We start from the raw sequence: 27,393 nt of genomic DNA, 5'->3' as shown, positions 1-27,393 counted from the left end.
CCAGAGAGGCTGCACAATGCAAAGAGAGGGGAAGAAAGAAATACCCTGGATTTTACATTTTCTTCCTTGATGTATTTTTTAAAGAGAAAACAGGATGGTTTAATTTGTAGAGCCTAGTTATTTGTTCTTGATTACAGCATTCAACATGTAAATTCAAGTCACCTCTTGGTACAGAAAGGGCCCTCTTCTACTTTCTTGGGACAGTTAATCCAAAATATAAGGAACGTTTCATGAGTTTGCGTGTCATTCTTGCATGGGGCCATGCTAATCTTCTCTATCATTCTGATTTTAATATCTGAGCCGCTGAATCTCGAGCACTTCTTCCTTGATTTTATTAAAATTTTTTTAAATTATTTTTTTAATTTAATATATTGTATTGGTTTTGCCATATATCAAAATGAATCCGCCACAGGTATACAGGTGTTCCCCATCCTGAACCCTCCTCCCTCCTCCCTCCCCCTCCCTGTACCATCCCTCTGGGTCGTCCCAGTGCACCAGCCCCAAGCATCCAGTATCGTGCATCGAACCTGGACTGGCAACTCGTTTCATACATGATATTATACATGTTTCAATGCCATTCTCCCAAATCATTCCACCCTCTCCCTCTCCCTCTCCCACAAAGTCCAAAAGACTGTTCTATACATCAGTGTCTCTTTTGCTGTCTTGTATACAGGGTTATTGTTACCATCTTTCTAAATTCCATATATATGCGTTAGTATACTGTATTGGTGTTTTCTTTCTGGCTTACTTCACTCTGTATAATAGGCTCCAATTTCATCCACCTCATTAGAACTGATTCAAATGTATTCTTTTTAATGGCTGAGTAATACTCTATTGTGTATATGTACCACAGCTTTCTTATCCATTCATCTGCTGATGGACATCTAGGTTGCTTCCATGTCCTGGCTATTATAAACAGTGCTGCGATGAACATTGGGGTACACGTCTCTTTCCCTTCTGGTTTCCTCAGTGTGTATGCCCAGCAGTGGGATTGCTGGGTCATAAGGCAGTTCTATTTCCAGTTTTTTAAGGAATCTCCACACTGTTCTCCATAGTGGCTGTACTAGTTTGCATTCCCACCAACAGTATAAGAGGGTTCCCTTTTCTCCACATCCTCTCCGGCATTTATTGCTTGTAGTCTTTTGGATTGCAGCCATTCTGACTGGCGTGAAATGGTACCTCATAGTGGTTTTGATTTGCATTTCTCTGATAATGAATGATGTTGAGCATCTTTTCATGTTTGTTAGCCATCTGTATGTCTTCTTTGGAGAAATGTCTATTTAGTTCTTTGGCCCATTTTTTGATTGGGTCATTTATTTTTCTGGAATTGAGCTGCAGGAGTTGCTTGTCTATTTTTGAGATTAGTTGTTTGTCAATTGCTTCATTTGCTATTATTTTCTCCCATTCTGAAGGCCGTCTTTTCACCTTGCTTATAGTTTCCTTTGTTGTGCAGAAGCTTTTAAGGTTAATTAGGTCCCATTTGTTTATTTTTGCTTTTATTTCCAATATTCTGGGAGGTGGGTCATAGAGGATCCTGCTGTGATGTATGTCGGAGAGTGTTTTGCCTATGTTCTCCTCTAGGAGTTTTATAGTTTCTGGTCTTATGTTTAGATCTTTCATCCATTTTGAGTTTATTTTTGTGTATGGTGTTAGAAAGTGTTCTAGTTTCATTCTTTGACAAGTGGTTGGTCTGTTTTCCCAGCACCACTTGTTAAAGAGATTGTCTTTAATCCATTGTATATTCTTGCCTCCTTTGTCAAAGATAAGGTGTCCATATGTGCGTGGATTTATCTCTGGGCTTTCTATTTTGTTCCATTTCCTTGATTTTAATCTCCAGCATTTGACTAACTGAACCTAGTGGGAGGCTAGCTAATAAAGATATCTGGAAAATGTAGCCTGCAGGGGTAAATCCCATTAGGTCAGAGCAGTGGAGGGGAGGGACCAGGACACCAGGCAAGGACTGATCTGTACATCCACCCATCCTCTCCCATGGGTCCAGTTCAGGAGACCAGACATGAAACTGGATAGAGGTTATTTCTGGCTGAGAAAAGTCAGCAAGTATGACCTGATGCACAGACGTGAGCTGTAGTGAGGGAAGTGCCTAGGAGACAGAGACTCTGTCCATCTGAGCTTCTGTGTTCTGCCTCTCACCATGGCCAGAAGAGAGACAGTGTTTCAGTCCACAAACCCAACCATGCAACTCTTGGTGTTCAGTCACTCAGTCAGTCCAACTCTTTGCGACCCCATGGACTGTAGCATGCTAGGCTTCCCTGTCCTTTACTATCTCCTGGAGTTTTTGCAAACTCATGTCTATTGAGTTGGTGATGCCATCCAACCATCTCATCCTGTTGTCCCCTTCTCCTCCTGCCTTCAGTCGTTCCCAGGTCTTTTCCAATGAGTCAGCTCTTCACATCAGGTGGCCAAAGTATTGGAGCTTCAGCTTCAGCATCAGTCCTTCCAATGAATGTTTAGGGTTGATTTCCTTTAGGATTGACTGGTTTGATCTTCTTGCTGTTCAAGGAACTCTCAAGAGTCTTCTCCAACACCACAGTTCTAAAGTCTCAATTCTTCAGCACTCAGCCTTCTTTATGGTCCAACGCTCACATCTGTACATGACTACTGGAAAAACCATAGCTTTGACTACAGCGCCTCCAGGACCCTCCAATTTTGTGGGGAATTGTAAGAGGAAGTTATGGGCTAAGACTACAGAGAATTCACCCTGGGGAAGACAGCCAAGGCCAGCCTCCCTTGGGATTTGGGGGCTTAGGTGTAGATCATCTGAGGAAGAGCTTGCTCACCTAGATTCAGATGATCCACAGGTGAGTATGAAGCTGGCCCCAAGAGGATCCCTTTAAGCAGAGTCAAACCCAGGGGCTATAAAACACCTTGCTCTACAGATATAATAATCATCTAAGCAAGAAGAGAGAATGAAATTGAAGAAACAACTGTGTTGAGAAGTGGCCTTGGATTTTCAAGGCACAGACAATAATCCTAAAAGGCAAAAGGAAAGGAGTGGGCATGGATGTGTGGGGGGCAGAGGCGAAGAGAGGAAACCTTGGCAAGATTACATGTAAATATAAATTCAATATAAACATAAATGTAATTGTGTTTGTGTGCATATGTGTATACATTATAATACATACATCATCAGTCTAAATAAACCTAGGAAGCAATGAGCAGGCAGAAAGCACTTATTTGGGATCAAAGACTTGCAATTTGGGGTACACAAATTCAGGGAGCAATGAAACTGTGTCCCACATGGGAGTAAAAGTCAGGGGGTTTTAAAAGCAAAGAAGGGAGATTTGCATTACAAAGAATTTTCACTGGAGTTGGAGGCAGGATCTAGTGTTGGCTGAACATGCTTGACTGCTAAGGCTATAACTAGAGGGTGGAAAAAGTTCGTTGTTGTGACAAGTCACAGGTGTTCTTGCAGAGTTCTTGAAATATCTGTGGTTGGCCCAGTTGAAAAGTTCAAGATTCCACCTGGTGGGGATGTGTGTAAGGTCCACCCCCTTAATGGCCTAGCTCCATTAAGGAAAAAAAAATACCCTTGACGTAAGTGACTCCATTTTAGGTCACATTTCACAACATCATATATATTCTCAGAGTTGGAAATGCCAGAGTGATAAGCAAATAGTTAAAAGCTTTAAAGCTTTCAAGACATAAGTTCACAAATTTATTTATACATTTAAATTTATTTTTATATTTATATGAACTATATTTATATAGTTCAACTATATAAAAAAAAAACATTTACCTTGGATAGGTAAATGAAATCAGAAGACAAGAATAAGCCAGGAGAATATATTTACCTTGGATAGCAAACCCAAGGAAAATGAAATCAGAAGACAAGGACAAGCCAGGAAAATATAGTCATAATCCTACTATAGACTAATGATTGTAGTTCCTATATAAAAGAATTATCCAAATTTTTAAGAAAGAAATATACACTAATAATCATGAGACAGATATGAACAGCCATTGAATGGCAGAACAGCAGAAAAGATTGTTGTTGCTCAGTCATGTCCGAGTCTTTGTGATCCCATGAACTACAGCATGCCAGGCTTTTCTGTCCTTCACCATCTCCCAAAGTTTACTCATACTCATGTCCATTGAGTCGGTGATGCCACCCAACTATCTGATTCTCTGTCATCCCCTTCTCCTCCCACCCTCAATCTTTCCCAGCATCAGGGTCTTTCCAATGAATAGGCTCTTCACATCAGGTGGTCAAAGTATTGGAACTTCAGCATCACCATCAGTCCTAATGAATATTCAGGGTTGGCAGAACAGATTAGAATGGAAAGTAGTAATCATTATGAAACCTACTTAAAAATACTTTACTTTCATGTCTATAATGAGAAATTCTAGTTAAAACTATAATGGGTACATTTTTCATTGGTAAGATAGAAAGATCCAAATCAGTGCTAATGTACACTGCTGTTGAGGTTGGAGAGAAGCAGAGATGAGTTGCATTATAGGGGATGGTGATGCAAATTGGTACAACCTCCTGGAGAGTCATTTGGCCATACTGTATTCTATCAACACTGGTAATGTGTGTGCCCTCTGACTGAGGAATTCAAATTCACACAGACATTTTAGCAGACAGGCATACCTTGGGGATAGTTCAAGTTCACAATAAAGCAAGTACCTCAACAAAGTGAGGCAAACAATATTTTTTTTTTTTCGGTGCATAAAAGTTATGATTACACTATATTTTTACATCACACGGTGCAGTGACTGTGCCATAGCAATATGTCTCTAAAAAAAAAAAAATGTACAGGGCTTCCCTGGTGGCTTGGTGGTAAAGAATCCTCCTGCCAATGCAGAAAACACGGGTTCTTATCCCTAGTTCAGGAAGATCCCACATGTCACAGAGCAACTAAGCCTGAGCACCACCAACTACTATGACTGTGCTCTAGAGCCGGGCAGCTGCAATTACTAAGCCCATGTGCCACAACTACTTAAGTCCACACACCAAGAGCCCGTGCTCCACAAGAAGAGAAGCCATTGCAATGAGAGAAGTGCAAACACCACAATGAGAGAGTAGCCCTTGCTCACCTCAACACCTCAAGGGCTGTTGCTGCAGTCCTTGCAGCAACAAAGACCCAGTAGTGCCAAAAATAAATGAAAATAAATATTTTTAATGTACAAAGCTTAATTCAAAAATACTTTTTTGCTAAAGTAGGCTAACTATCATTTGAGCCTTCGGAGATTTGCCATCTTTTTAATAGTAACATCAAAGATCACTATCACAGATCACCATAAAAATATAATAAAAAAATTGAAATACTTCAAGAAATACCAAAATGTGACTCAGAGACATGAAGTGAGCAAATGCTGTTGGCAAAACGACACTAACAGACTTGCTCTACACTGGGCTGCCCCAAACCTTCAACTTGTTTTTTAAAAAAAAAGCGCGGGGGGGGGGGGGCAATATCTGTGAAGCACAATGAAGAACAGTAAAATGAGAAATGCCTTAGCCCTCTCAAAAATCACCTCATTAACGTCACACGATTCTTTAAAGGCTCTCATTACTAAGGAAATCACGAAGCTTTTAGGAGTTCTCTGCCAAGTTCTGCACCTTTGGGCTCCCGACAGATCTCTGACCATCTGGGCAGTCTTGACAGGGAAGAGGCCAGATAGTGAGAAAGGGGCTTTTAATCAGTGTGAAAAGTACAGAGAAAGGATATTTTTCAGAATATGCAATGCTATTTTTCTCCTAGAACTATATCTACACACATCTTTAATTGGTCCCTCGCCAATGGGAAACACCACCAAGACTTCAATTCTATGAAGATTGCCTAGTGCGTTCCCTGGCTGTACGGAACGGAGAGTCTTTGAAAATGGCGTCCTCCCTAATATAATCCTTATGGGCGGGGCCATCTTGTTCTCCCGATACCGTCCCTGAAGGAAAATGAACCGCGGAATAGACCAACGGACTTGATACGCCATGATAACTATTGGCAGACCGTGGCTTCCAAGGTGCTAGTGAGCATGAGCAACGTTCAAACACAGCCTCCCAAATCCTGACAGGGATTCGAATCGGAAGTGGCCCAGAGCGGCCATTTCGCTTCTGTTGTCAACTCTTCTAACCTGTGAATCGCCTGTGGGATGCTGAGGTGATTTGGAACATTAGCAATGGGGAATCTGCGGGGTCGATGAGGGGGGTAATCCGCTTGGTGTGACTGATGTTGGGAATTGGGGGCCGAGTGATGGGGGTCTGTGGAATGAGTGATGTCGAGTCTGCGGAGTGAGTGGTGGGGTTCTTAGTGATGGGAGCTATAGAGTAAGTGGGGTTTTCTAATTTAAGTTTACTGCTTGGCTCGTTGATTTTCACTCTTTCTTGCCTTATTTCTGTATGTATATAAGTATTTTTGTAACTTGAATTGCAAGTGTACTTTAATTCAGAGTTTATATGTTGGCCCATGAAATTTATTTATATGATAGTGAACATGGGTCTTTAAGAAGGCCTTGGTATGGTACTGGGAACCACTTGGGGAAGTGGTCCACTGCTTGGGGGACTGTAGGAGGCAATGACTGACTGGGAGCAGGAGCTTTGAGGGTCACATTGTAACACACTCAAGGGAGACAGTGATTGAGGGAGGATCAGTGAAATCAGTAAAGTGTTCGGGGTGCTAAGGGCAGCATTTGGGAACCAGTTGATGGGAGGCCTAGTGGGCCAGTGATGGAGGTTTGTGAAGGTGATTGATTTGCTTTCTGGGCAGTGAGTGTTGTCCTTTGGAAATGAATGAGTGGGTCAGTGTTGGTCTCAACTTGGGTCTCTGTGGACATAGTTAAGGATAAGTGACTGGGTGTTGAGCAAATCAATGATAGTTTCTTCCTGGGGTGCATTATTTGGAACCCTATATTGGGGGTTATCTAATGGTGATTGGGAGTCCTAGTACATGTCTACAGGTTTTCCAAATGAAGCTGGGATTCCATACATTGAATTTGAATTTTGTCAGAAAAGGTTGAGCTGTCTGTATTATGGATGGGCACTGAAATGTCCAGAACCTCAGTTCCAGACATGGGCTACTTGAAGCCTAAGCTTTCTGAAGCCAACAGGAAATGTAAACAGTGTTTCTGGAAATTGACTATGTAGACCACATGGGATAGTGGCAACTGGGACGTGTCAGAATTCCCTTTGGAGACTGAGTGACCTTAAGGCAAATTAGGTAACAGCAGTCAGCTTCAGGTTTCCTCATCCACGAAATGGGTACGAAAGTGAAAGTGAAAGTTGCTCAGTTCGACTCTTTGCCACCCCATGAATTATACAGTCCATGGAATTCTCTAGGCCAGAATACTGGAATGAGTAGCCTTTCCCTTCTCCAGGGGATCTTCCAACCCAGGAATCGAACCGGGGTCTCCTGCATTGCAGGTGGATTCTTTACCAACTGAGCTATCAGGGAAGCCCTCAAATGGGTATAATGATGATATTTAGCTGACAGGGTGGTGTGAGAATTACTCAAGGTATCTGATACCTGACTCAGCAACTTGCTGATTTTTATTCAGCATGTAATAAAATAATTTTTATTTTATTTTTTATTGTTTATCATGTGCCTGGCAGGTTCTGAGGACTTGACAAACCTCAACTCATGGAAGTTTCTCATTGCCTATGATAAATACCTTCTTCTTCATTTTGGAAACTGCCACTAAAATAATCTCTCTCTCTTCTCATAGTTAAAAGGTGTGTCAGAGCTGCAGTTAAACCTTCATGAACTTGAATCCAAATCTTTTCCATCTTATTTACCCCAATAGATTCCTGAGTTTTGTTTACCCTCATGTTGTGAACACAGTGACTTTCACCTAATGGCCCTCAGAAATTCCTCTGGCGTGGATATTAGATGAGTAATGATGCGTTTACTGCCTTTCCAGGATTTCCAGTGTCCCTCCAGAGCCCCTGGGTCAGGCCACATCACGGAGACTGCAGGATCTCCCTACACAGCTCAGGTCGACTCTTCCTAGCAGCTCTGATTGGAGCCTTCTGATGCCCACCCAGCTGCAGGCTCCTGGAAAGAGTAGAGTTGTCAGCAAGAGAGACCAAGAATTGAAGCTCAGAAGGGACATGCTTGCTGACATGAATTTGCCCCAGAGGCCCCAGGTCTTGGGTTTAGAGGAGCAGGATGTATTGTGTGAGGTAAGCGGGAGCCACCCCCACCCCAGGGGTAGTTCTACGGAACTTGAGGGCAGACAAAGGAAGCAGCAGACTCTGGACTCCCTGTGTCAAGACAATGTGGATTCTCCGGCGGAGAGCAGAGCACTGATAGCTAATGTTTCCTCATCCACAGGCACTGTGTCTTATAGAGGAAACTGAACTGACCGATGCAGGAGGATGTGTAGAAGAGGGTTGGTCCTGGGGCAAAGGAAGAAGAAACCATAGCTCCAGCCACAGGCCAGGAAATACTGACTCCTTCCTGCTCAGCACAGGCATCCTTCACCCATATGTTCATCCTCCATCCACTGCTGGGTCTTTGCATTGTTTCAGCTGATCCCCACCTGACTCCTCCTCACTGGAGATTGGCTGGTTTCTCCTCTGTCCTCAGAATTTACAGTCACAGAGCAAGAACTAGCTTTTAAGGACCATGTGGTTTTTACTCTTTTAAAAGATGAATAAAAGTGCTCAGGAATAATGTAGACATTGATATTTGATATTTTGGAGTGAGGAAGCAGGGTTCTTGGTTATACTCAAGATTTCCTGAAATTCCAAGTTGTTCTATGTATTTCATGACCTTTCGTGTGTTTTTAAAATAACAATGACCCACTCTAAGGACCTCATTGCTATTGCTAAGTCACTTCAGTCGTGTCTGACTCTGTGCGACCCCATAGACGGCAGCCCACCAGGCTTCCCTGTCCATGGGATTCTCCAGGCAAGAACACTGGAGTGGGTTGCCATTTCCTTCTCCAATGCATGAAAGTGAAAAGTGAAAGTGAAGTCACTCAGTCGTGTCCGACCCTCAGCGACCCCATGGACTGCAGCCCACCAGGCTCCTCCATCCATGGGATTTTCCAGGCAAGAGTACTGGAGTGGGGTGCCATTGCCTTCTCCAAAGGACCTCATTAAATCCTGTGTATCTCCAAATACAGACACATTTTGAGGTTCTGGGGTTAGGACTTCAGCATATGAATGAGTGGGGGGGGGGGTGGGGGCACAATTCAGCCCATAATAGTGGCAAACACTGCCTTGTAGAAAAATGTATTTCATTTTGTGTTGGAGTTGGCTGAATTTTAAGACCACTTCTTGTTCAGCTAAGATGTTAAGATGCATGGTATTGGGTTGGCCAAAAAGTTTGTTAAGGAACATACAGAAACCACAAACTTTTTGGCCAACCTAATCCTTATTAGCTTTGTTCTTATTTTAATATTAAAAATATTGTTTTCTTGCCCTGATTCTGATTTCATACAATATGAAACAGGTAGTTAGTGGGAAGCCATATATATCATGGTGAAGTCATTAAGAACACACCCCTGTATGTAAGTTCACCAATGATGACTAATTCTCATTGAGCTGGGGTATGTTGTTATAGGGGTTAGTGTCTTTTGAGGATGTGACCATGGACTTCAGCAGGGAGGAGTGGCAGCAACTGGACCCTGCCCAGAGACACCTGTATCAGGATGTGATGCTGGAGATCTACAGCCACTTTTTCTCTGTGGGTGAGCACAGCTGACCTGGGACTCTTGGACGGACCTCCGAGATGTCCCTCCTTCTTGTGGCATGCAGTGGGACATCTGAAGAGTGTAATCAGTTTGTCCTGGGCTTGTCCCAAATTGTTCATTCCTCTTGGTCATCTTTGAATGTTACTTTGTTCCTAATGAAAGATGTGTCAATGAAAGAAAGCTTCATTGAATGACCTCTGAAGCCCAATGTATGTCTTGCACGCTAAGTCACTTCAGTTGTGTCCGACTCTTCTTGACCCCATGAACTATAGCCAATCAGGCTCCTTTGTACATGGGATTCTCCAGGCAGAATACTAGAGTGGGTTGCCATGCCCTTCTCTGAAGGCCAGTACCACATCCTAATGCAATATCCTTTCTTATTCACAGGGTATCACATTCCCAACCCAGAGATCATTTTCAGGATTGAAGAAGGAAAGGAACCATGGGTGAGGAAGACTGAACTCCCATGTCAGAGGTATCATGGTGAGTGACTGTCAAGTCGTGTAGATCCATGAGGGGCCATATTCAACCTACCACACTTATCCATTCCCCAATGGTGGACACACGTTATCTCCTACTCCTTAAAACTAATGCTGCTATACATTATTTTGTAATGTATGCCATTAAGGCTAATGCTGCCATACATTATTTTGTAAATGTTCTATAGGGGCCAACATAAGAATTAATCAGAGGTGAATAGTCAAGGGGGATTGCCTGATCACTGGATATGACTACACTTAATCCAGCTAAGTTAATCATTTTTACATCTTGCTTCCCAACATATATAATATTTATCAAATTTCTCATTTATGGCCCATGTTATGATAGAGCTGTTTTCATTTTTCTGGGAACAGAGCATCTCATCATATCTGTTATCTGATTGGATTTTCCATCTATGTTGCTTTTGTCGTCTCATTTTATCCCTTTGTGGAATTTCCTGAAGGCCTTTTTTTTAATTTGTCCTCTGAACTCATTTTTTTTCTGCACTGAATCCTTCTTTATTCCTAATTGTGGTGCCTCCAACTTGGGCCCCTGTACTTCCCTCTGGCTATCCCTTCATAGAGGAATTACTTTAAAGGACCCTTCTATTCTCAACACTTAAGGCCTAATTTTTTTTTTCCTGATGATCCTTTATCAGTGCCTCCAGTCCCCATGCCTAAACCATGTTCTCTTATTTAGCTTTATGGTGGACAGTTCCTGTGGGGTGTCTCATTTCCTTTAAGGAAATCAGAAATTGGAATCATTATGCACATCAGAAATTCTTCTCACTTTATACGTTTTGTCCAGAAGATTCTTCTGTTTCTTGGCTCTCCCATCTTAGTCTTCTAACTTGTTATGTTAGAAATTCTGCTATATATATATATTTTAAAAGCACAATTTAGTTGACTCTTTTTCTTAATTCCAGGGGTATCACCATAAACCACGTATTTTCTCATGCTTGGGTTATTTTGTTCCTAATGGGATTTGTGGATTCCCAGTCATCATGAGTTCAGTCAAGATGACATTGATAGATTACCCCAAAGATTGATTTCTTTCTTTTTCTCAGATTTTAATGCTATCAGTTCAGTTCAGTCACTCAGTTGTGTCTGACTCTCTGCGACTACATGAATCGCAGCACACCAGGCCTCCCTGTCCATCACCAACTCCTGGAGTTCACTCAGACTCATGTCCATCGAGTTAGTGATGCCATCCAGCCATCTCATCCTCTGTCATCCCCTTCTCCTCCTGCCCCCAATCCCTCCCAGCATCAGAGTCTTTTCCAATGAGTCAACTCTTCGCATGAGGTGGCCAAAGTACTGGAGTTTCAGCTTTAGCATCATTCCTTCCAAAGAAATCCCAGGGCTGATCTCCTTCAGAATGGATTGGTTGGATCTCCTTGCAGTCCAAGGGACTCTCAAGAGTCTTCTCCAACACCACAGTTCAAAAACATCAATTCTTCGGTGCTCAGCTTTCTTCTTCTGGAGAAGGCAATGGCACCCCACTCCAGTACTCTTGCCTGGAAAATCCCATGGACGGCGGAGCTGGTAGGCTGCAGTCCGTGGGGTTGCTGGGCCCGGAAGGAGGCCATCTTTGGGGTCACACAGAGTCGGACACGACTGAAGCGACTTAGCAGCAGCAGCAGCAGCAGCAGCAGCAGCTTTCTTCACAGTCCAACTCTCACATCCATACATGACCACTGGAAAAACCATAGTTTTGACTAGATGGACCTTTGTTGGCAAAGTAATGTCTCTGCTTTTCAATATGCTATCTAGGTTGGTCATAACTTTCCTTCCAAGGAGTGTCTTTTAATTTCATGGCTGCAGTCACCATCTGCAGGGATTTTGGAGCCCAAAAGCATAAAGTCTGACACTGTTTTCACTGTTTCCCCATCTATTTCTCATGAAGTGATGGGACCAGATGCCATGATCTTCGTTTTCTGAATGTTGAGTTTTAAGCCAACTTTTTCACTTTCCTCTTTCACCTTCATCAAGAGGCTTTTTAGTTCCTCTTCACTTTCTGCCATAAGGGTGGTGTCATCTGCGTATCTGAGGTTATTGATATTTCTCCCAGCAATCTTGATTCCAGCTTGTGCTTCTTCCAGCCCAGCATTTCTCATGATGTACTCTGCATATAAGTTAATGCTATATATATATACACACACACATACACATACATACCTACTAAAAATAGTAAAAAATAAAGCGCATTCTCATTTTTTTAAAAAAGTGATAGATGACAGGTTTGGGAACAGGACAAGGGTCTGGGATAGTTTATCCAAGTGATTGAAAGAGAAAAGAAAACAAGACGTGACGGTCTTAACCATACTCAGTATTTAAATCTCTGATAGGATAAAGTAATAGTAAAATTCAGCCACCTTTTTAAAAAGAATCTGTTATGTCTTATGTTCTTACTAGTAAACTGGATGATCAGTGACTCCTGTTCTTAACCAAAAAATGGTATATTGAGTAGCATAAAGCTGAAAGTTATAACAAAGAGACCAAGGTCCAGTAGAATAATTTCCAGAATAATTCTCCTCCTATAAAACACTTCTAAAAGTCAGTTCAGCAGGAAGCCTTATGTTTTGTATTCATTCAGGTGTTGAAATTTTTCTCTTGTCATTGCAGTACCATCTTTTATGATGCTGTCAATCTTTGGGAATGAGTGCATTGCAACCAAAGCCAGGTTCTATTAGGCAGAAAAGGGATGGAGGGTACTGAGAAACTGTGATGTGTTTCTCTGGCTAGAAGTGGTGCATAATGTTGTATGCCCATTTCGTCAGCAAAAACAGTCTCACTGTCACATATCACTGCAAAGGAAATTGTGAGTCATTATGTGGCTTGGCTGCCATGTGCCTGGCCATAGTTAACCTCTGTGGAAGAGGGTGAGACAGACTCTAGGGGACAGCCTGTTTGTCCAGTCGTCCAGTTTACCCTTCTTGGGATATGTACTAAGTTCAGGAAAACAAACTTTAGTTTCATAGAATTGAGAGTTTGAGTATAGGTATTCTTTCACTGCTTGGCTATGTCAGGATTGATGCTTTAATAGTCTATCAGAGGATATCTAGGGCTGAATGATTTTGGTATTGTTTCTAACAAGTAGGAGGAAGCTGGGAGATTAATCACAATGTAGATCTTTAATGAAAACCTATACAGATGGTCCCTGACTTGTGATGGTTCAATTTACAATTTTTCAACTTTACAATGTTGTGAAAGTCATACACATTTAGTACAAACTATACTTTGAATTGTAAATTTTGATCTTTTCCCAGGCTAGTGATATATAGTACTATACTCTCATGATGCCAGGCTCCCAGTCAGCCACATGATCATAAGGGGAATCAACCAATACACTTACTACCCTTCTGTACCCAGATAACCACTCTTTTTTTCACTTTCAGTACAGAATTCGATAAACTGCGTGAGATATTCAACACTTTATTATAAAATAGGTCTTTTGTTAGCTGCTTTGGCCCAACCTTAGGCTAACATAAGTCTTCTAAGCACATTTAAAGTAGGCTGGGTTAAGCTTTGTTTAGTAGGTTAGGTGTATTCAACTCATTTCTGATTTATGATATTTTAAACTTATCATGGACATATCAGGACATAACCTCATTGTAAGTTGAGAAAACTCTGCACTCTGAACCCCTCCTTCAAGCTTTGGCTGTGCACAGATGCTGCCCTATGACACTCTTGTCTCTTTTATCCTGTAGTCATTGCACTAGGCCTGGGTATCTAGATCACCTGCATGAGTGGGGTCAGGTTGCCTTTGTTAAAGTCTTAACTTTCCCCACGGCTGGGCAAAGTGATTTTGGTTAATTATTTAACCATTGTATTTCCTTTGTTTCATGTGGAAAACCAGGATAATAAATAGTTACCTCCTGGGATTGTTGTGGGGATTGAATGAATTTATGTGTGCATCACATAGAACATTGCCTAGCAAATGCTAAGTGCTATACAGCTAAGTGGCTGACATATAGTAAGGGCTGTGTGACTTCTCTCTTGATCACCATCAGCATGACCATTGGTATATGACTCAGCAGTTTCTCCATGCACAATCTCAGTCAGCTCCATGTGACTTCTTCTCTATCCTTTGCTAATTGTTCACTGTATCTATTTCATCTTGTTCTCCTTCTAGAAGGGGAGTTTGGGCTTGAAACCCCACAACGGGAAATTTCTGAAGAAGCTTCATTTCACAATGAGATGATGGGTGGAGTCACAAGAGATGGTTCATGGTGTTCCATTTTAGAAGAACTGTGGAAACAAGCTGACCAAACAGAGAGGGATCCTAAAAATCAAAATAAACCTTCACATCAGGGGGCTTTCTTCAATAAGAAAACACTGAACACAGAGAGGGACTGTGACTACAAGTACCCTGGAACAGTCATTCAGGCAAAGCCCCACCTTGTTTCTTCACAAAAGGGACCTCATAAACATTTCTCAGTTGCAAAAAGGTTGAAACCTAACCTAGAAGCAACTCATCAAAATCAAAGCAGTATCACAAAACACCTTGATGATATGGTTGGATCTGGTCAGCCAGTTATCCATAGCTCTTCCAGTGCCAGCTGCAAGAATACTCACACAGGAGAGAACTTCCGTGAAGGTAATACATGTACAAAAGCCTTCAGCCAGAAACAGTTACTCACACAGCATCAAGTTCATGCTCAGGAAAAACCAGATAAGTGTACTGAATGTGGGAGGGACTTGACCCACAAGTCACACCTCCTTGAGCAACAGAGATTCCATAGTGTAGAAAACCTCCAGGAATGTGGTAAATGTGGGAAAGCCTTCACCTCACAACCAAAACTCGGGGTCTGTGTGACAGATCATACAGGTAACATACCGTATATATGTAAGGAATGTGGAAAAGTCTTCATTCAGAGGCCAGAATTGGTTACACACCAGAAAACTCATACTAGAAAGAAGCCCCATAAATGCCATGAGTGTGGAAAAACTTTCTTCCAGATGTTATCTCTCTTCAGACATCAGAGAACTCATACAAGAGAAAAACTCTATGAATGCGGTGAATGTGGGAAAGGCTTCTCCCAGAATTCAACTCTCAGTATACATCAGAAAATCCACACTGGCGAGCGACAGTATGTATGCAGTGAATGTGGGAAGGCCTTCACCCAGAAGTCAACACTCAGCTTGCACCAGAGAATCCATTCAGGGGAGAAGTCTTATGTGTGTATTGAATGCGGCCAGGCCTTTATCCAGAAGGCGCACCTGATTGTACATCAGAGAAGTCACACTGGAGAGAAGCCTTATCAGTGTCACAGCTGTGGGAAATCCTTCATTTCCAAGTCACAACTTGATATACATCATCGAATCCACACTGGGGAGAAACCTTATGAATGCAGTGACTGTGGGAAGACCTTTACCCAAAAGTCACACCTCAACATACACCAGAAAATTCACACTGGAGAAAGACACCACGTGTGCAGTGAATGCGGGAAGGCCTTCAACCAGAAGTCAATCCTCAGCATGCATCAGCGAATTCACACCGGAGAGAAGCCTTACAAATGCAGTGACTGTGGGAAGGCCTTTACTTCCAAGTCACAGTTCAGAGAGCATCAGCGGATCCATACGGGAGAGAAACCCTACGTATGTGCTGCATGTGGGAAGGCTTTCAATGGTAGATCAAATTTCCATAAACATCAGATGACTCACAATAGAGAGAGAACCTTTGCCTGTTACAAGTGTGGGAACACCTTCATTGAGAAATCAGAGTTAATCACACATCAGAGAACACATATTGGAGAGAAACCTTATGAATGCTGTGACTGCGGGAAATCCTTCAGTAGGAAACCACAACTCAAAGTGCATCAACGAATTCACACAGGAGAGAGACCTTATGTGTGTTCCAAGTGTGGGAAGAGCTTCAACAACAGGTCAAATTTTAATAAACACCAGACAACTCACACCAGAGATAAATCTTATAAAAGCAGTTAATCTGTGCAAGGCTTTACCCAGAAGTCAATTCCTAGTATGCATAAACATCATAAACATCAATGAAACTAACTGAATTTCTTGAAGAAAAAACATGAGGCAGATATATATTATAGAATTCATGCTTCAGAAAAGCTCTAGGGAGGTACTGCATGTCTCCAAGTTACACATATTTTATGTGAGGGAAATAACTCAGGAAAGAACTTTTAAGAATGAGTGGAAATATCTATATTTGTACTAGCTTCATTAAAAGTTATAAAATTCATTTGAGGAAGAAACCCTAATACATTGAGAAGAGAGTTTCTATAGAGTAAGACAGATGGTTACCAGATTATAGGAAAATTTGTGGGAATATAATGATAACCCTGTTTAATGTGGAATATCATTATTTTTAGGCTGCCAGCAAACTAAATGATGACTTGGCAATATTAAGTATGTGTGTGTGTATCTGTATACTTATGTATGTATGCATATTTATATCTGCAGGTCAGTGTGTATACACACACACACACATACTCAATTCTGTAGTTTTTGCTACAGAATTCACTGTGTAACCAGAGGTGTTGATTATATATTTTTAAAAAGAACCTAACAATTGTTTTATCATATTTACTCCCTATTGAATTTACATCCTGAGGTTGCACAATTATTATTAATTTCTTTATGTACACAGACAGATGAATGTACTGTTTTTGGTAAATGCATAAATGTGATTCTGATATTCATAGTGTAGTTTTTCTCTTCTTTCATGATTAGTTCAGCTCTACTCTCCCCTTTCCACCTCCACCATCTATGGTGAACCTTTTAGTATGGAGTCTTTTATATGTTTATACAGGCTACTAATCACCTATGTCAGGAGTCAGCAAACTGTCCATCAGCCAAATCTGGTTGGCCACACATTTTTTAAATAAAGTTTTACTGGAACACAGCCATGTTCATTTTTTTGTGTGATGTCTGTGGTTGCTTTTGTGCTCCAGTGGCAGAGCTGAGTAGTTGTGGCAAAGGCCATATGGCCTGCAAACTGAAAGTATCTACCCTCCAGCTCAGAGAGAAGTCTGCCAACACTTGTTATTCCCACACACTCATTACTGTGCTCATAAGCATACACCTATATAGGTACGCTTCCCTCTTTGTTTTGTAAACATCAAATCATATCACATACCTTGTGCAGTTGTTCTTTTCAGTCTACAACACAGCTGTTCAGTGACTGCATCAGTATTCTATCAGTATGAGGACATGCTGTAATTTATTCACCTACCCTCATTTTTTTTTTTTTGCCATATCCAGGAAATTAGTTCCCTGACCAGGGATCAAACCTGTATCCTCTGCATTGGGAATTCAGAGTCTTAACTGCTGGACTGCCAGGGAAGTCTCCATGTATTTTATTTTTCTTTCCCACTCCCCTCCTTTTTTCTTTTTGCTATAAGAAAGAAGTAGAACAGCATAGTTTGTAAGTAGACAGGCCCAGGAGCCAGGTTCCTGTGCATCAGTGCCTGCTCAGTCATGTCTGCCTCTTTGCAACCCCATGGACTGTAGCCCAGCAGGCTCTTCTGTCCATGGGATTTCTCAAGCAAGAATACTGCAGTGGGTTGCCATTTCCTCCTCCAGGAGATCTTCCTGACCCAGAGGTCAAACCTGCACCTCCTGTGTCTCCTGCATTGGTAGGTGGATTCTTTTTTATTTATTTTTAATTGAAAGAGAATTGCTTTGTGATATTGTGTTGTATTCTGCCATACATCAACATGAATCAGCTATAGGTATACATATGTCCACTCCCTCTTAAATCTCTCTCCCACCTCTCACCCCATCCTACTGCTCTAGGTTGTCACAGAGCACAGGTTTGAGCTTCCTGAGTCATACAGCAAATTCTCACTGGCTATCTATTTTACATATGGTAATGTATATGTTTCCACACTGCTCTCTCCATTTGTCCCACCCACTTCTTCCCCCATTGTGTCCACAAGTCTGTTTATGTCTGCAACTTCATTGCTGCCCTGCAAATGGGTTCATCTACCAACTTTCTAGATTCCATATATATGCAGTAATGTACGAAGTTTGTTTTTCTCTTACTTCACTCTGTGTAATAGGCTCTAGGTTCACCCACCTCATTAGAATGGACTCAAATACATTCCTTTTTATGGATGAATAATATTCCACTGTATATATGAACCACAGCTTTTTTAATCCATTCATCTGTCGACAGACATCTAGGTCGCTCCCATGTCCTAGCTATTGTAAACAGTGCTGCAATGAACATTGGGATACATGTATCTTTTTCAATTATGGTTTTCTCAGCATATATGCCCACTAGTGGAATTGTTGGGTTATGTGGTAGTTTCATTCCTAGTTTTTTGTATTTTTTTAAGGAATCTCCATACTGTCTTCCATAATGGCTGTATCAATTTACATTCTGGCAGGTGGATTCTTTACCACTGAGCCACCGGGAAGCCCTTGGGTTCCTTACTTGATTCTATATCAATCAAGCAAGATATTTATCTGCCCCTGGTCTTCAAAAGAAGATGACAGTAGTGCTACCCCACAAGTCCTTGTGAGAAATAAACAGGTGAATAAGCATTAAGCACTTTAACTGTGTGGAAAGAACCAGAGCATGGTCAATTTGAGTGGGGCCCTGTGTGACCAAATGAATGGCAATGAAAGGATGGGGATTAGGGATGGCAGAGAGAAGCCAGTAAAATAAAGCCTCCTTTAACAAGAAACTAGGTGGGATGGTTGAGGGGATTCTTTCTAGGCTCCAGATACCCCTCAGCCTGGGGGCTTCTGGAACTAAGGGGCCGATGTCCATGGTGAGGTTGGTGTAGAGGGGCCACAGCTCCTTGGAGAGCAGCCTGTATCCTGGTGAGTTGGCAGCATCGTGCCGCCACTTCCGGTGGATCTGGGCCAGAAGGCCAGGACTGGAGGGACTGAGGGGGCAGCCGTGTGAGCTGAGGGCTTGGGAACAGGCCCAGGACTGGCCACCCCTGCCCCACACCCTGACTCACCTCTGGGAGCTCTGCTTGCAGCTGGGGTCCTGCCCCTCCTCCAGCATGTGGTAACAACCAAAGAGCAGATGAAGCCATAAGAGGACCATCCCGCTGAGTTGCAGCCTTACAGGGGAGAGGACGTGAGGCCAGATGCCTGTCTCCTTTCACACCCGGCCCCTCAGGCCAGAGTAGCTTGTGTCTCCCGCAATCCAACACAGTTCACATTCTCACTCAGTCTTGGGCACCCCGTGGCCCCCGCACCACAGAGGGGCCTGCTGCCCTGAGCGAGGCTCCCCACATCAGCGCCCCCTACCTGGCAGTGATGTCACTGTCTTCCTAATTCCCACCCTAGCTGGTGTTGGGGAAGCCACTGATCCTCAGGTAGTGAATGGGGTGCAGGGCAAACACCCCTCCATGGTAGCCTCGGTAGGGCAGCCTACAGAGGCAGGGAGAGTTGGAAGCACAGGGCATTTCAGGCAATGGGCCCTGGCCCTTTGCTAGCCAGGAGCACAGGGTTTATTTCTGGGTTATCCGTTCCCCACTCTCTCCCTTGGTAACCTCTCCCTGACCCCTAGGATGTCCCTGTGCCTGGTCCTGGGGCAGCCCTGCCCCTTGAGATGACCCCTCATGTAACCCTGGAAATCCCCTCCCTGAATCATCTGACAGGCCCATCTTGTGACCCCATCAATGGTCCCTCCTGTTATAAGTTCTCCTCTGACCTCTGTTATAACTTCTCTGCCTACCACTTTATTAAATGCATCCTGACCCCCCCAATGATAACTAATCCCACTGTCATTTGATACCCACACCCAGGAGGAAGCTTCTCCCCATCTATAAGGCCTTTCCCCAGGCCTCTTCATCCTCTTCATCATCAGCCCCAGGGATCACAGCCTGGACTGTACAGATGGGCAGGGCCTGGCCAAGAGTCCCCCAACAGGAGGTCCCCTCCCTCCACCTACATGTCGTTGAACTTGTCGATGGCCATGGAACAGGGGCAGGGAAGATGTTGCAGATGCAGAGGTTGTGGTCATCCTCTGGGAGCAGGTTCACATTGTGGAAAAAGACACGGTCCCAGTCCTCCTCCTGCATGGCCTCCCAGAACCCCACATTGCACAGGCTGCCCCAGTTGAAGGTGGTGGTGTTCACCTGGGGTGGATGGAGATACTCACCACAGGTAGTGGTGTCCCTGCCACTTGCCAGGCCCATCCTCTCTCACCTTTCCAAGTGCCATTCTCCTGCCTGGAACCCCTTCTTATTCCCAGACTTGTCCAGGAAGGCTCAAAGGTTACCCACCCCAGGAAACTTTCCTTGGATCCCCACCCCCATCCTTGGCAGACTCAGCATCTTCAGTTTCTCAGCTCTCCCTTCTTGGCCATTTTCAGAGTTCTCAAGGATCATCACCTTCAAGGGGTCGTCTGAGGGAGGCAGAGGTCAGGAGAGACTGGGGACCGTCTGTGTTTCTCTTCCTGCTCCTGCCAGACAAAGACTAGGTCTGATGCTCAGGATAAGATCTGCCATTCCTCCTTGTCCTCCTCTATCATCATCTTCTTCATCACCATCTTAACCATAACCATCATCACTTATCATTACCATGATATTCATCATCACCATCACCACCATTATCACTATCTTCATCATCTTCAACATCATTAGCAGTCCCCTAACCTCCATCATAACTATTACATCATCATCATGACCATCAGCACCATCAAAACCACCACCAGCACCACCAGCATCATCACTGTCACTTATTAAGCATCTAGTATGTGCCAGGCACTGGCCTCATTGCTTTACACTCATTATCTCATGAACCTTTGACTCATGAATGAGAAAACAGTAGCACAGAGCGCAGATTCCCCAAATTTATACACAGTCATACTGAAGAACAGTGTGTTGAATGAATGGATATATGGATGGAGAGATGAAGACTGGTCCCAACCTCACGCCACACAAGTAGTAATGGGCAAGGCCAAGATTCAAACAGGCATCTAACAGACCTCAGACCCAGCGCTTTACTTTACCCCTTGGGTTGCTGCCCAATCCAACAAGCTTTGGTCTCAGAGACCCAGACTCAGTGGGATGAGCCCTTCCCTTAGTCAGCTACTCAAACAGAGCCCAGACTAAGCCAGTCTAGACCAAACACATAGCCCTTGGTTCTGGTCTTCCCCAGTCCAAGTTCTTCTTGACTCATCAATCCTACCCTCTGGATACTCTCTGGCCCAGACACTCTCAGCTCAGACACTGACGACTCCAGCCCTGACTCTTCAAGGCCAGGCTCAGACCCCTCTGCCCTCTTGCTCCTGTGCCTCCTCATTCCTGCTGCACCTGGTTCACCACGTAAATGGCACAGTGCAGTCGCTGGCACTGTAGGAAGGAGTGCATGTGGGACAGCAGCTGGGCCTGCCCATAGTAGGGCACCACTACTGCCACGTGGGGTCGCGCCCAGCAGGGACCTATCCCAGAAACCCCCACTACTCAGGTGTACCGGGTTAAATCATGTCTCCCCACAAATTCACTCCCACCTGGAACTTCAGTACATGATCCTGTTTGGAAAGAGGGGTTTTGCAGATGTCACTGGTTACAATGCGGGAAGGTGAGGCTGCAGCAGTGGTGGTTCTGGTAGAGGAATGCCCCCACCAGCAGCAACTGCGCCCCCAGAAGTAACAGCAGCACCCCCCTCTGCTGTACCATTCTGGGGAAGAAAACAAAAGGTCATTCCTCCCGTCTTGTAAACCCTTTACTGCAGCCCCAGGGGGCTCCAGCCCTGTCTCCTGCTCCCATCTTTCCCCACCTGGCTCTGCACACTGCACAGAGGGAGAATGAGAGAAAGACTTGCTGAAGCCACTCAAGGTCACACCACCTGCTCTGAGGACCTGCCATGCACCCACCTCCAGCCTCATCACTCCTACCTCCTGGGCACACTGGACGCTGGCTTGGTGCTCCTCTGGCTAAGTGATTAATCTCTCTTGGGCTCGACGTCCTTGTCTGTAAAAAGGGGTTTACAGCTTGTTGTTCGAGGACCTGCAATGTGCGTAAATCAAGGGGTTGGACTGGACTCAGCATTTTCCCAGGACAGAGCCAGGTTCTCTCACACTTCCAGCATCCTGAAAGGAAGGGACCTACTCCACTCCTGCTCATCCTGGGTGAGCCCTCTCCCCTTTGCCACCACAGGCACCAAGTAGCCCCTCGTGGCTTCCGTAGCCCCTGTTATCTCCCTCACCCATCATCTGATCATCATGGATTGTGACTGTCCGTGTCAGCCGCCATCAGACGAGGGGCTTGCTAAGAGCAGGGTCCAGGACTGACTCAGTTCTAGGTGCCCAGCATTTCCACACACAGGAGGCCCCAAGAAGCGAATGAATGAGTGAATCAATGAATGAGATGCTATTCTCCACCTGGTAAACTCCTGCTCATCTTTCATGTGCTCTGCATCCAGGGACTCTTCTCTAAGTCCCTCACTCCTGTCTACTCTTGTCAGGACCCTCCCAGTCCCTGGCATCTCTGCTGCCACAGCTCTGGTCAGCAGACCCGGATTGATCCAAATCCACTCTCTCCCCGTCACCAGCCTGGGAACCCTGGGAGGGTGGCCCTGGGCATGACTCATCTTTGGGCCTCAGCATCATCCATCGTCCTGGTCACTAAATGGGCGAGTATATTTTTAGATGAACTAGAAAATGATTTCAGTACAGAGGCATGCTCCAGACCAAATCTCAAAGGCGGGGCAAGACAGAATGTGATCAGGGATAGAAAATCCTTCAACTTTGGAGCGTTAAGGAAACAAGAATCCAATTTCTGTAGCAAAGTGGGTCAGGTATTTCTTGCAGCCTTTCAGCTGGAAAGGCAGCTTTTAAAGGAGCATTGTGGACTTGCCTGGTGGTACAGTGGGCAAGAATCCTCCTGCCAATGCAGGGAGAGGAACAGGTTTGATCTCTGCTCTGGGGAGATCCCACATGCTACAGAGGAATTAAAGCCCATGCACCAAAACTACTGAGCCTGTGCTCCACCCTAGAGCCACAAATACGAAGCCTGTGCTCCACAAGAGAGGCCACTGCAATGAGAAGCCCCAGCATGACAACCAGAGAGCAGCACCCGCTCACTGCAACCGGAAAAAAGCCCGCTTGCAGCAACCGAAGATCCATTGCAGCCAAAAATAAATAAAGAAGCACTGTTTCAGAGAATACCACCCAGGCTTTGAGTGGCACAGGTAGATTTAGACACCCCTCTTTTAAGCAAAATGAGAACTAAGACCCCACAGTTATGGGGGAAATACATCCCATTCACACACAGAAGAGATTCAACAGTCAAGAAGTGTGTTAGTTACTTAGTCGTGTCTGACTCTTTGGGACCCCATGAACCGTAGCCCCCCAGGCTCCTCTGTCCATGGGATTCTCCAGGCAAGGATACAGGAGTGGGTTGCCATGCCCTTCTCCATCAATAGGCAAGAAACACTGCAGGAACTTCAGCTGGATTTGGTGCTGTCCTTTTGGGACCAAGACCAGTCTTTGAAATACCCTGGTAGAGTTGGCTCAGCAGCAATTTATGGATGCGTTTGCTGGGATGAAAACAGCAGGGCTTGTCATAATCCCTATCTCCCGGATGGGAATGCTGTGGGTGTGGACCACGCCTGAGTCATGTCACAGGGGCTGGTGTCCAGCTGCTCTGTGAACAGGAGGTGCCAACAAAGCCTTGATGGTGTTATTTCCTGTTCTAAGGCAGGGAGTCGGTGAGCTTGGAGGAGTGGAGTCTCAGGTGAGGTGTGTCCTCTCAGGAGCATGATACTTCATGCAGGAGTCGGAGGCATAGGTGGTTTCCGGGGAGTCACCAACAGATCAAGTGTGTTAGTTACACATCACATTGGTTACAGAGTGCAGATGCCCAGACTCACGTTCCCATCCTCCTTGTGCTGGGATGGGAAAGGCAGCTGTTATTCAAATGATTTGTCTTTAGAAAAATCTGGTAAAAATGACCCTTCAGATTCCACAGGATACATGGGAGGCATGTATTTTAGAGCCTGAGAGTCTTATAGATCTCAAGCGATTGTTTTCTTACTCCTGTTTTACAATTAATCTCTATTGTACCCACAGCGTTTGTGATTTAGTGCCACACACTACTACTGCATTTGGGGTCCGTGAAGGCCAAAGTTTAACTATAAACAATTTTTCAAAAGAATTTGGCAGTATTATCATGAATATAAGTATGGAAGCATAAAGGTGTGTTGTTGTTCCTTCTGCAGAAGATATCAAACTTTGACCTTGGACTTCCGGCCTCCAGCATTATGAAAAAATAAATTTCTGTTGTTTCATCTAAAAAAAGAAAAAGTGCATCTCCATTTCATTACTGATGAAAAGATAAATTTTATGTTTTGTTTCTCAAAGTCATGTAAGATTTCATGAAAAAATTCTGATGTCTTAAACTAGCAGCAATGCTCATCCATGTTACCCGCTTCAAATTAAGAAAGTAAACAACCATGTTTCACAAGTGACATGGTACAGCTTGCACTAATAATTATGTATTTTCATAGCCAACAGGGAATGTGTGGAAAGCAGACCATTGAGAAACTCCCCTTTGCAAAGAAAATCTCACATTAGAAATATTAGTGTGTCTTAAGGATGAAAACCATGTTTCCACCCAGGGGTTGAATCTTCAACCCCTGCAGTGGAAGTTCAGAGACCTACCACTGGACCTCCAGGAAATTCCCAGAATATCTTTCTGGCTACATTTGTTAGGCTCAGAAGTCCATGCCCAAAATCAGATCGTGCTTTTTGTTCTAAGGCCATCCCTAAACTTCCTGACTTCCAAGGAGTTAAGAAATGTCTTTCAGGATACAGAAGCTGTTTTAACAAGGCAGAAGTCTTCCAAGTGGGACATGTACACAAAACTCCCTGTACGGTAAGGTGTTCTATTCTGCTCATCTTGGTGAAGGCGAAGCTTGGCTCATGTTGGGATGTTCTGTTTTCAGAACAACCAAAAGCATTTCAATTTAGTGAAGCTAATTAAAAGAAAATTAACTGGAATGTTTCCAGGGACAAATTATCCAGTTACACTGAATATAATATCCAGGTAACTGGTTAGAATTGGTGCACATTCTTCATTAAGATAATTAAAACTTATCTGAGTGATGTAATGAAATAATTATTCCATGAACAGCCTACCCTCATGTCACCTTATAAGACGTACGGTTTCTACCAGTAAATAACATAAATGTCTTCATGTTGAAATACTTCAGGTGTCGACTTAAAATGAGTGAGGTAGTGGTACAAAGCTTTTCAATATATAATATAAATATATAATATAATATATGCCTATACCTAAAGGGCCTCCTGATGAAAGTTAAAGAGGAGAGTGAAAAAGTTGGCTTAAAGCTCAACATTCAGAAAACTTAAGATCATGGCATCCAGTCCCATTACTTCATGGCAAATAGATGGGGAAACTGTGGAAACAGTGGCTGACTTTATTTTGGGGGGCTCCAAAATCACTGCAGATGGTAATTGCAGCCATGAAATTAAAAGATGCTTACTCTTTGGAAGGAAAGTTATGACCAACCTAGACAGCATATTGAAAAGCAGAGACATTACTTTGTCAACAAAGGTCTGTCTAGTCAAGGCTATGGTTTTTCCAGTGGTCATGTATGGATGTGAGAGTTGGGCTATAAAGAAAGCTGAGCAACAAAGAATTGATGCTTTTGAACTGTGGTGTTGGAGAAGACTCTTGAGAGTCCCTTGGACTGCAAGGAGATCCAACCAGTCCATCCTAAAGGAGATCAGTCCTGGGTGTTCATTGAAAGGACTGATGTTGAAGCTGAAACTCCAATATTTTGGCCACCTGATTCGAAGAGCTGACTCATTTGAAAAGACCCTGATGCTGGGAAAGATTGAGGGCAGGAGGAGAAGGGGACAACAGAGGATGAGATGGTTGGATGGCATCACCGACTCAATGGACATGGGTTTGGGTGGACTCCAGGAGTTGGTGATGGACAGGAAGGCCTGGTGTGCTATGGTTCATGGGGTTGCAAAGAGTCGGACACAACTGAGCGACTGAACTGACTGAACACACACACATAACTCAGACTTCTTACGTCTTAGCTAGTTTCAAGATTTATGAAAAGCTGTTTTGGCCATTTCCTAAATCACAAAGTGCAAGTTGCTCAGCAACCCCATAGACTATACAGTTCATGGAATTCTCCAGGCCAGAATACTGCAGTGGGTAACTGTTCCCTTGTTCTGGGGATCTTCCCAACCCAGGAATCAAACCCAGGTCTCCCGAGTTGCAAGTGGCTTCTTTACCAGCTGAGCCACAAGGGAAGCCCTCCTACATCATAAAATAGAGGCTAATGGGAAAAATTCATTTATTAGATCAGAAGTACACATATTAAGCTTCTTGATCAAGGTCCCTTGCCCTGGGGAGTAGAGTGACTTTGCTATTTGCTGAGACTCACTTGTGGGTCTCTGTTATCCAGCATAATACAAGTCACAGATGGAATTTAAAATTTCCTACTAGCCACATTTATAAAGTAAAAATAAATGGGTACAATTAATTTTTAATATTACATTTAAAAAAGATTACCATTTCAACATGTAATCAAGATACAAAAATTTTTGTGAGATATTCCATGGTTTTTGCACATAAAGTATTCTAATCTGATATATTTTTACCTTTACAGCACAGCTCAATTCAAACTATCCACAGTTCAAGTGCTCATTAGCCACGTGGCTGGTGGGTACCATTTTGAACAGCCACACCTTGGACCTCTGTACATAATCTGCATGTGCCTGGCAAAAACCTGTATTCTCGCATCACTGGGTTTCATTTCAGTCACTGAGTGCAAGCTTGTGAGTGGTCATGTTCAACTTTTCCATAACTTTAATGCCGTCAATTAATTAATGAGAGATGCAGTAAAATGTCACTTACGGTTCTTCTGGAATGTGTCAATTTCTTCTTGTCCTCCTGTTAACTTTAGTTTTATTTCTTTTGGGATTATGTTGTTAGGTGCATCTGAGTTTAGAACTGTTTCATCATCCTGGTTATTCCTTTTTCATCTGTGATGACATTTATTACTAATAGTGCTTTTTGATTCAAAATGTTTTGTTTGGTGGCTCATGTGGCTAAAAGGTTTCTTGAGTTAAATTCCTAGTATATCTTTCCCCACCCTTTTGCTTTCATTTTCTGAGTCTTTATTCCTTAGAAGTGGGTCTCGTGAACATAGCATAACATCTTTCTTCTTAACTTTCCTTGTGCTACAGATAATTTTGCTTGTTCCTATTTTTTCTGCAGTAAAACATATTTAAAAGCATGTTTCTTAACAATTTCCCTCAATCTAAACCACCACTAAGCCT

At 43.5% G+C, this 27,393-nt stretch overlaps 1 protein-coding gene and 1 pseudogene across 1 annotated transcript; one reads left to right on the top strand and one right to left on the bottom strand.

Annotated features, from left to right (window-relative positions):
• Positions 1 to 212: 212 nt before the first annotated feature.
• LOC138991911 (U6 spliceosomal RNA) lies at positions 213 to 312 on the bottom strand (annotated as a pseudogene).
• Positions 313 to 6,030: 5,718 nt separating this feature from the next.
• ZNF175 (zinc finger protein 175) lies at positions 6,031 to 17,135 on the top strand. The gene is made up of 5 exons (XM_005910684.3): positions 6,031 to 6,119; positions 7,876 to 8,137; positions 9,525 to 9,651; positions 10,042 to 10,137; positions 14,269 to 17,135. The coding sequence occupies exons 1-5, from the start codon at positions 6,112 to 6,114 to the stop codon at positions 16,080 to 16,082; spliced, it is 2,307 nt and encodes a 768-aa protein (XP_005910746.3). The 5' UTR covers positions 6,031 to 6,111; the 3' UTR covers positions 16,083 to 17,135.
• Positions 17,136 to 27,393: the final 10,258 nt, after the last annotated feature.

The sequence above is a fragment of the Bos mutus genome, chromosome 18, assembly GCF_027580195.1.
Source record: "Bos mutus isolate GX-2022 chromosome 18, NWIPB_WYAK_1.1, whole genome shotgun sequence".
In the NCBI taxonomy this organism is placed as follows: domain Eukaryota; kingdom Metazoa; phylum Chordata; class Mammalia; order Artiodactyla; family Bovidae; genus Bos; species Bos mutus.
This window is presented reverse-complemented; position numbering and strand designations above follow the sequence as displayed.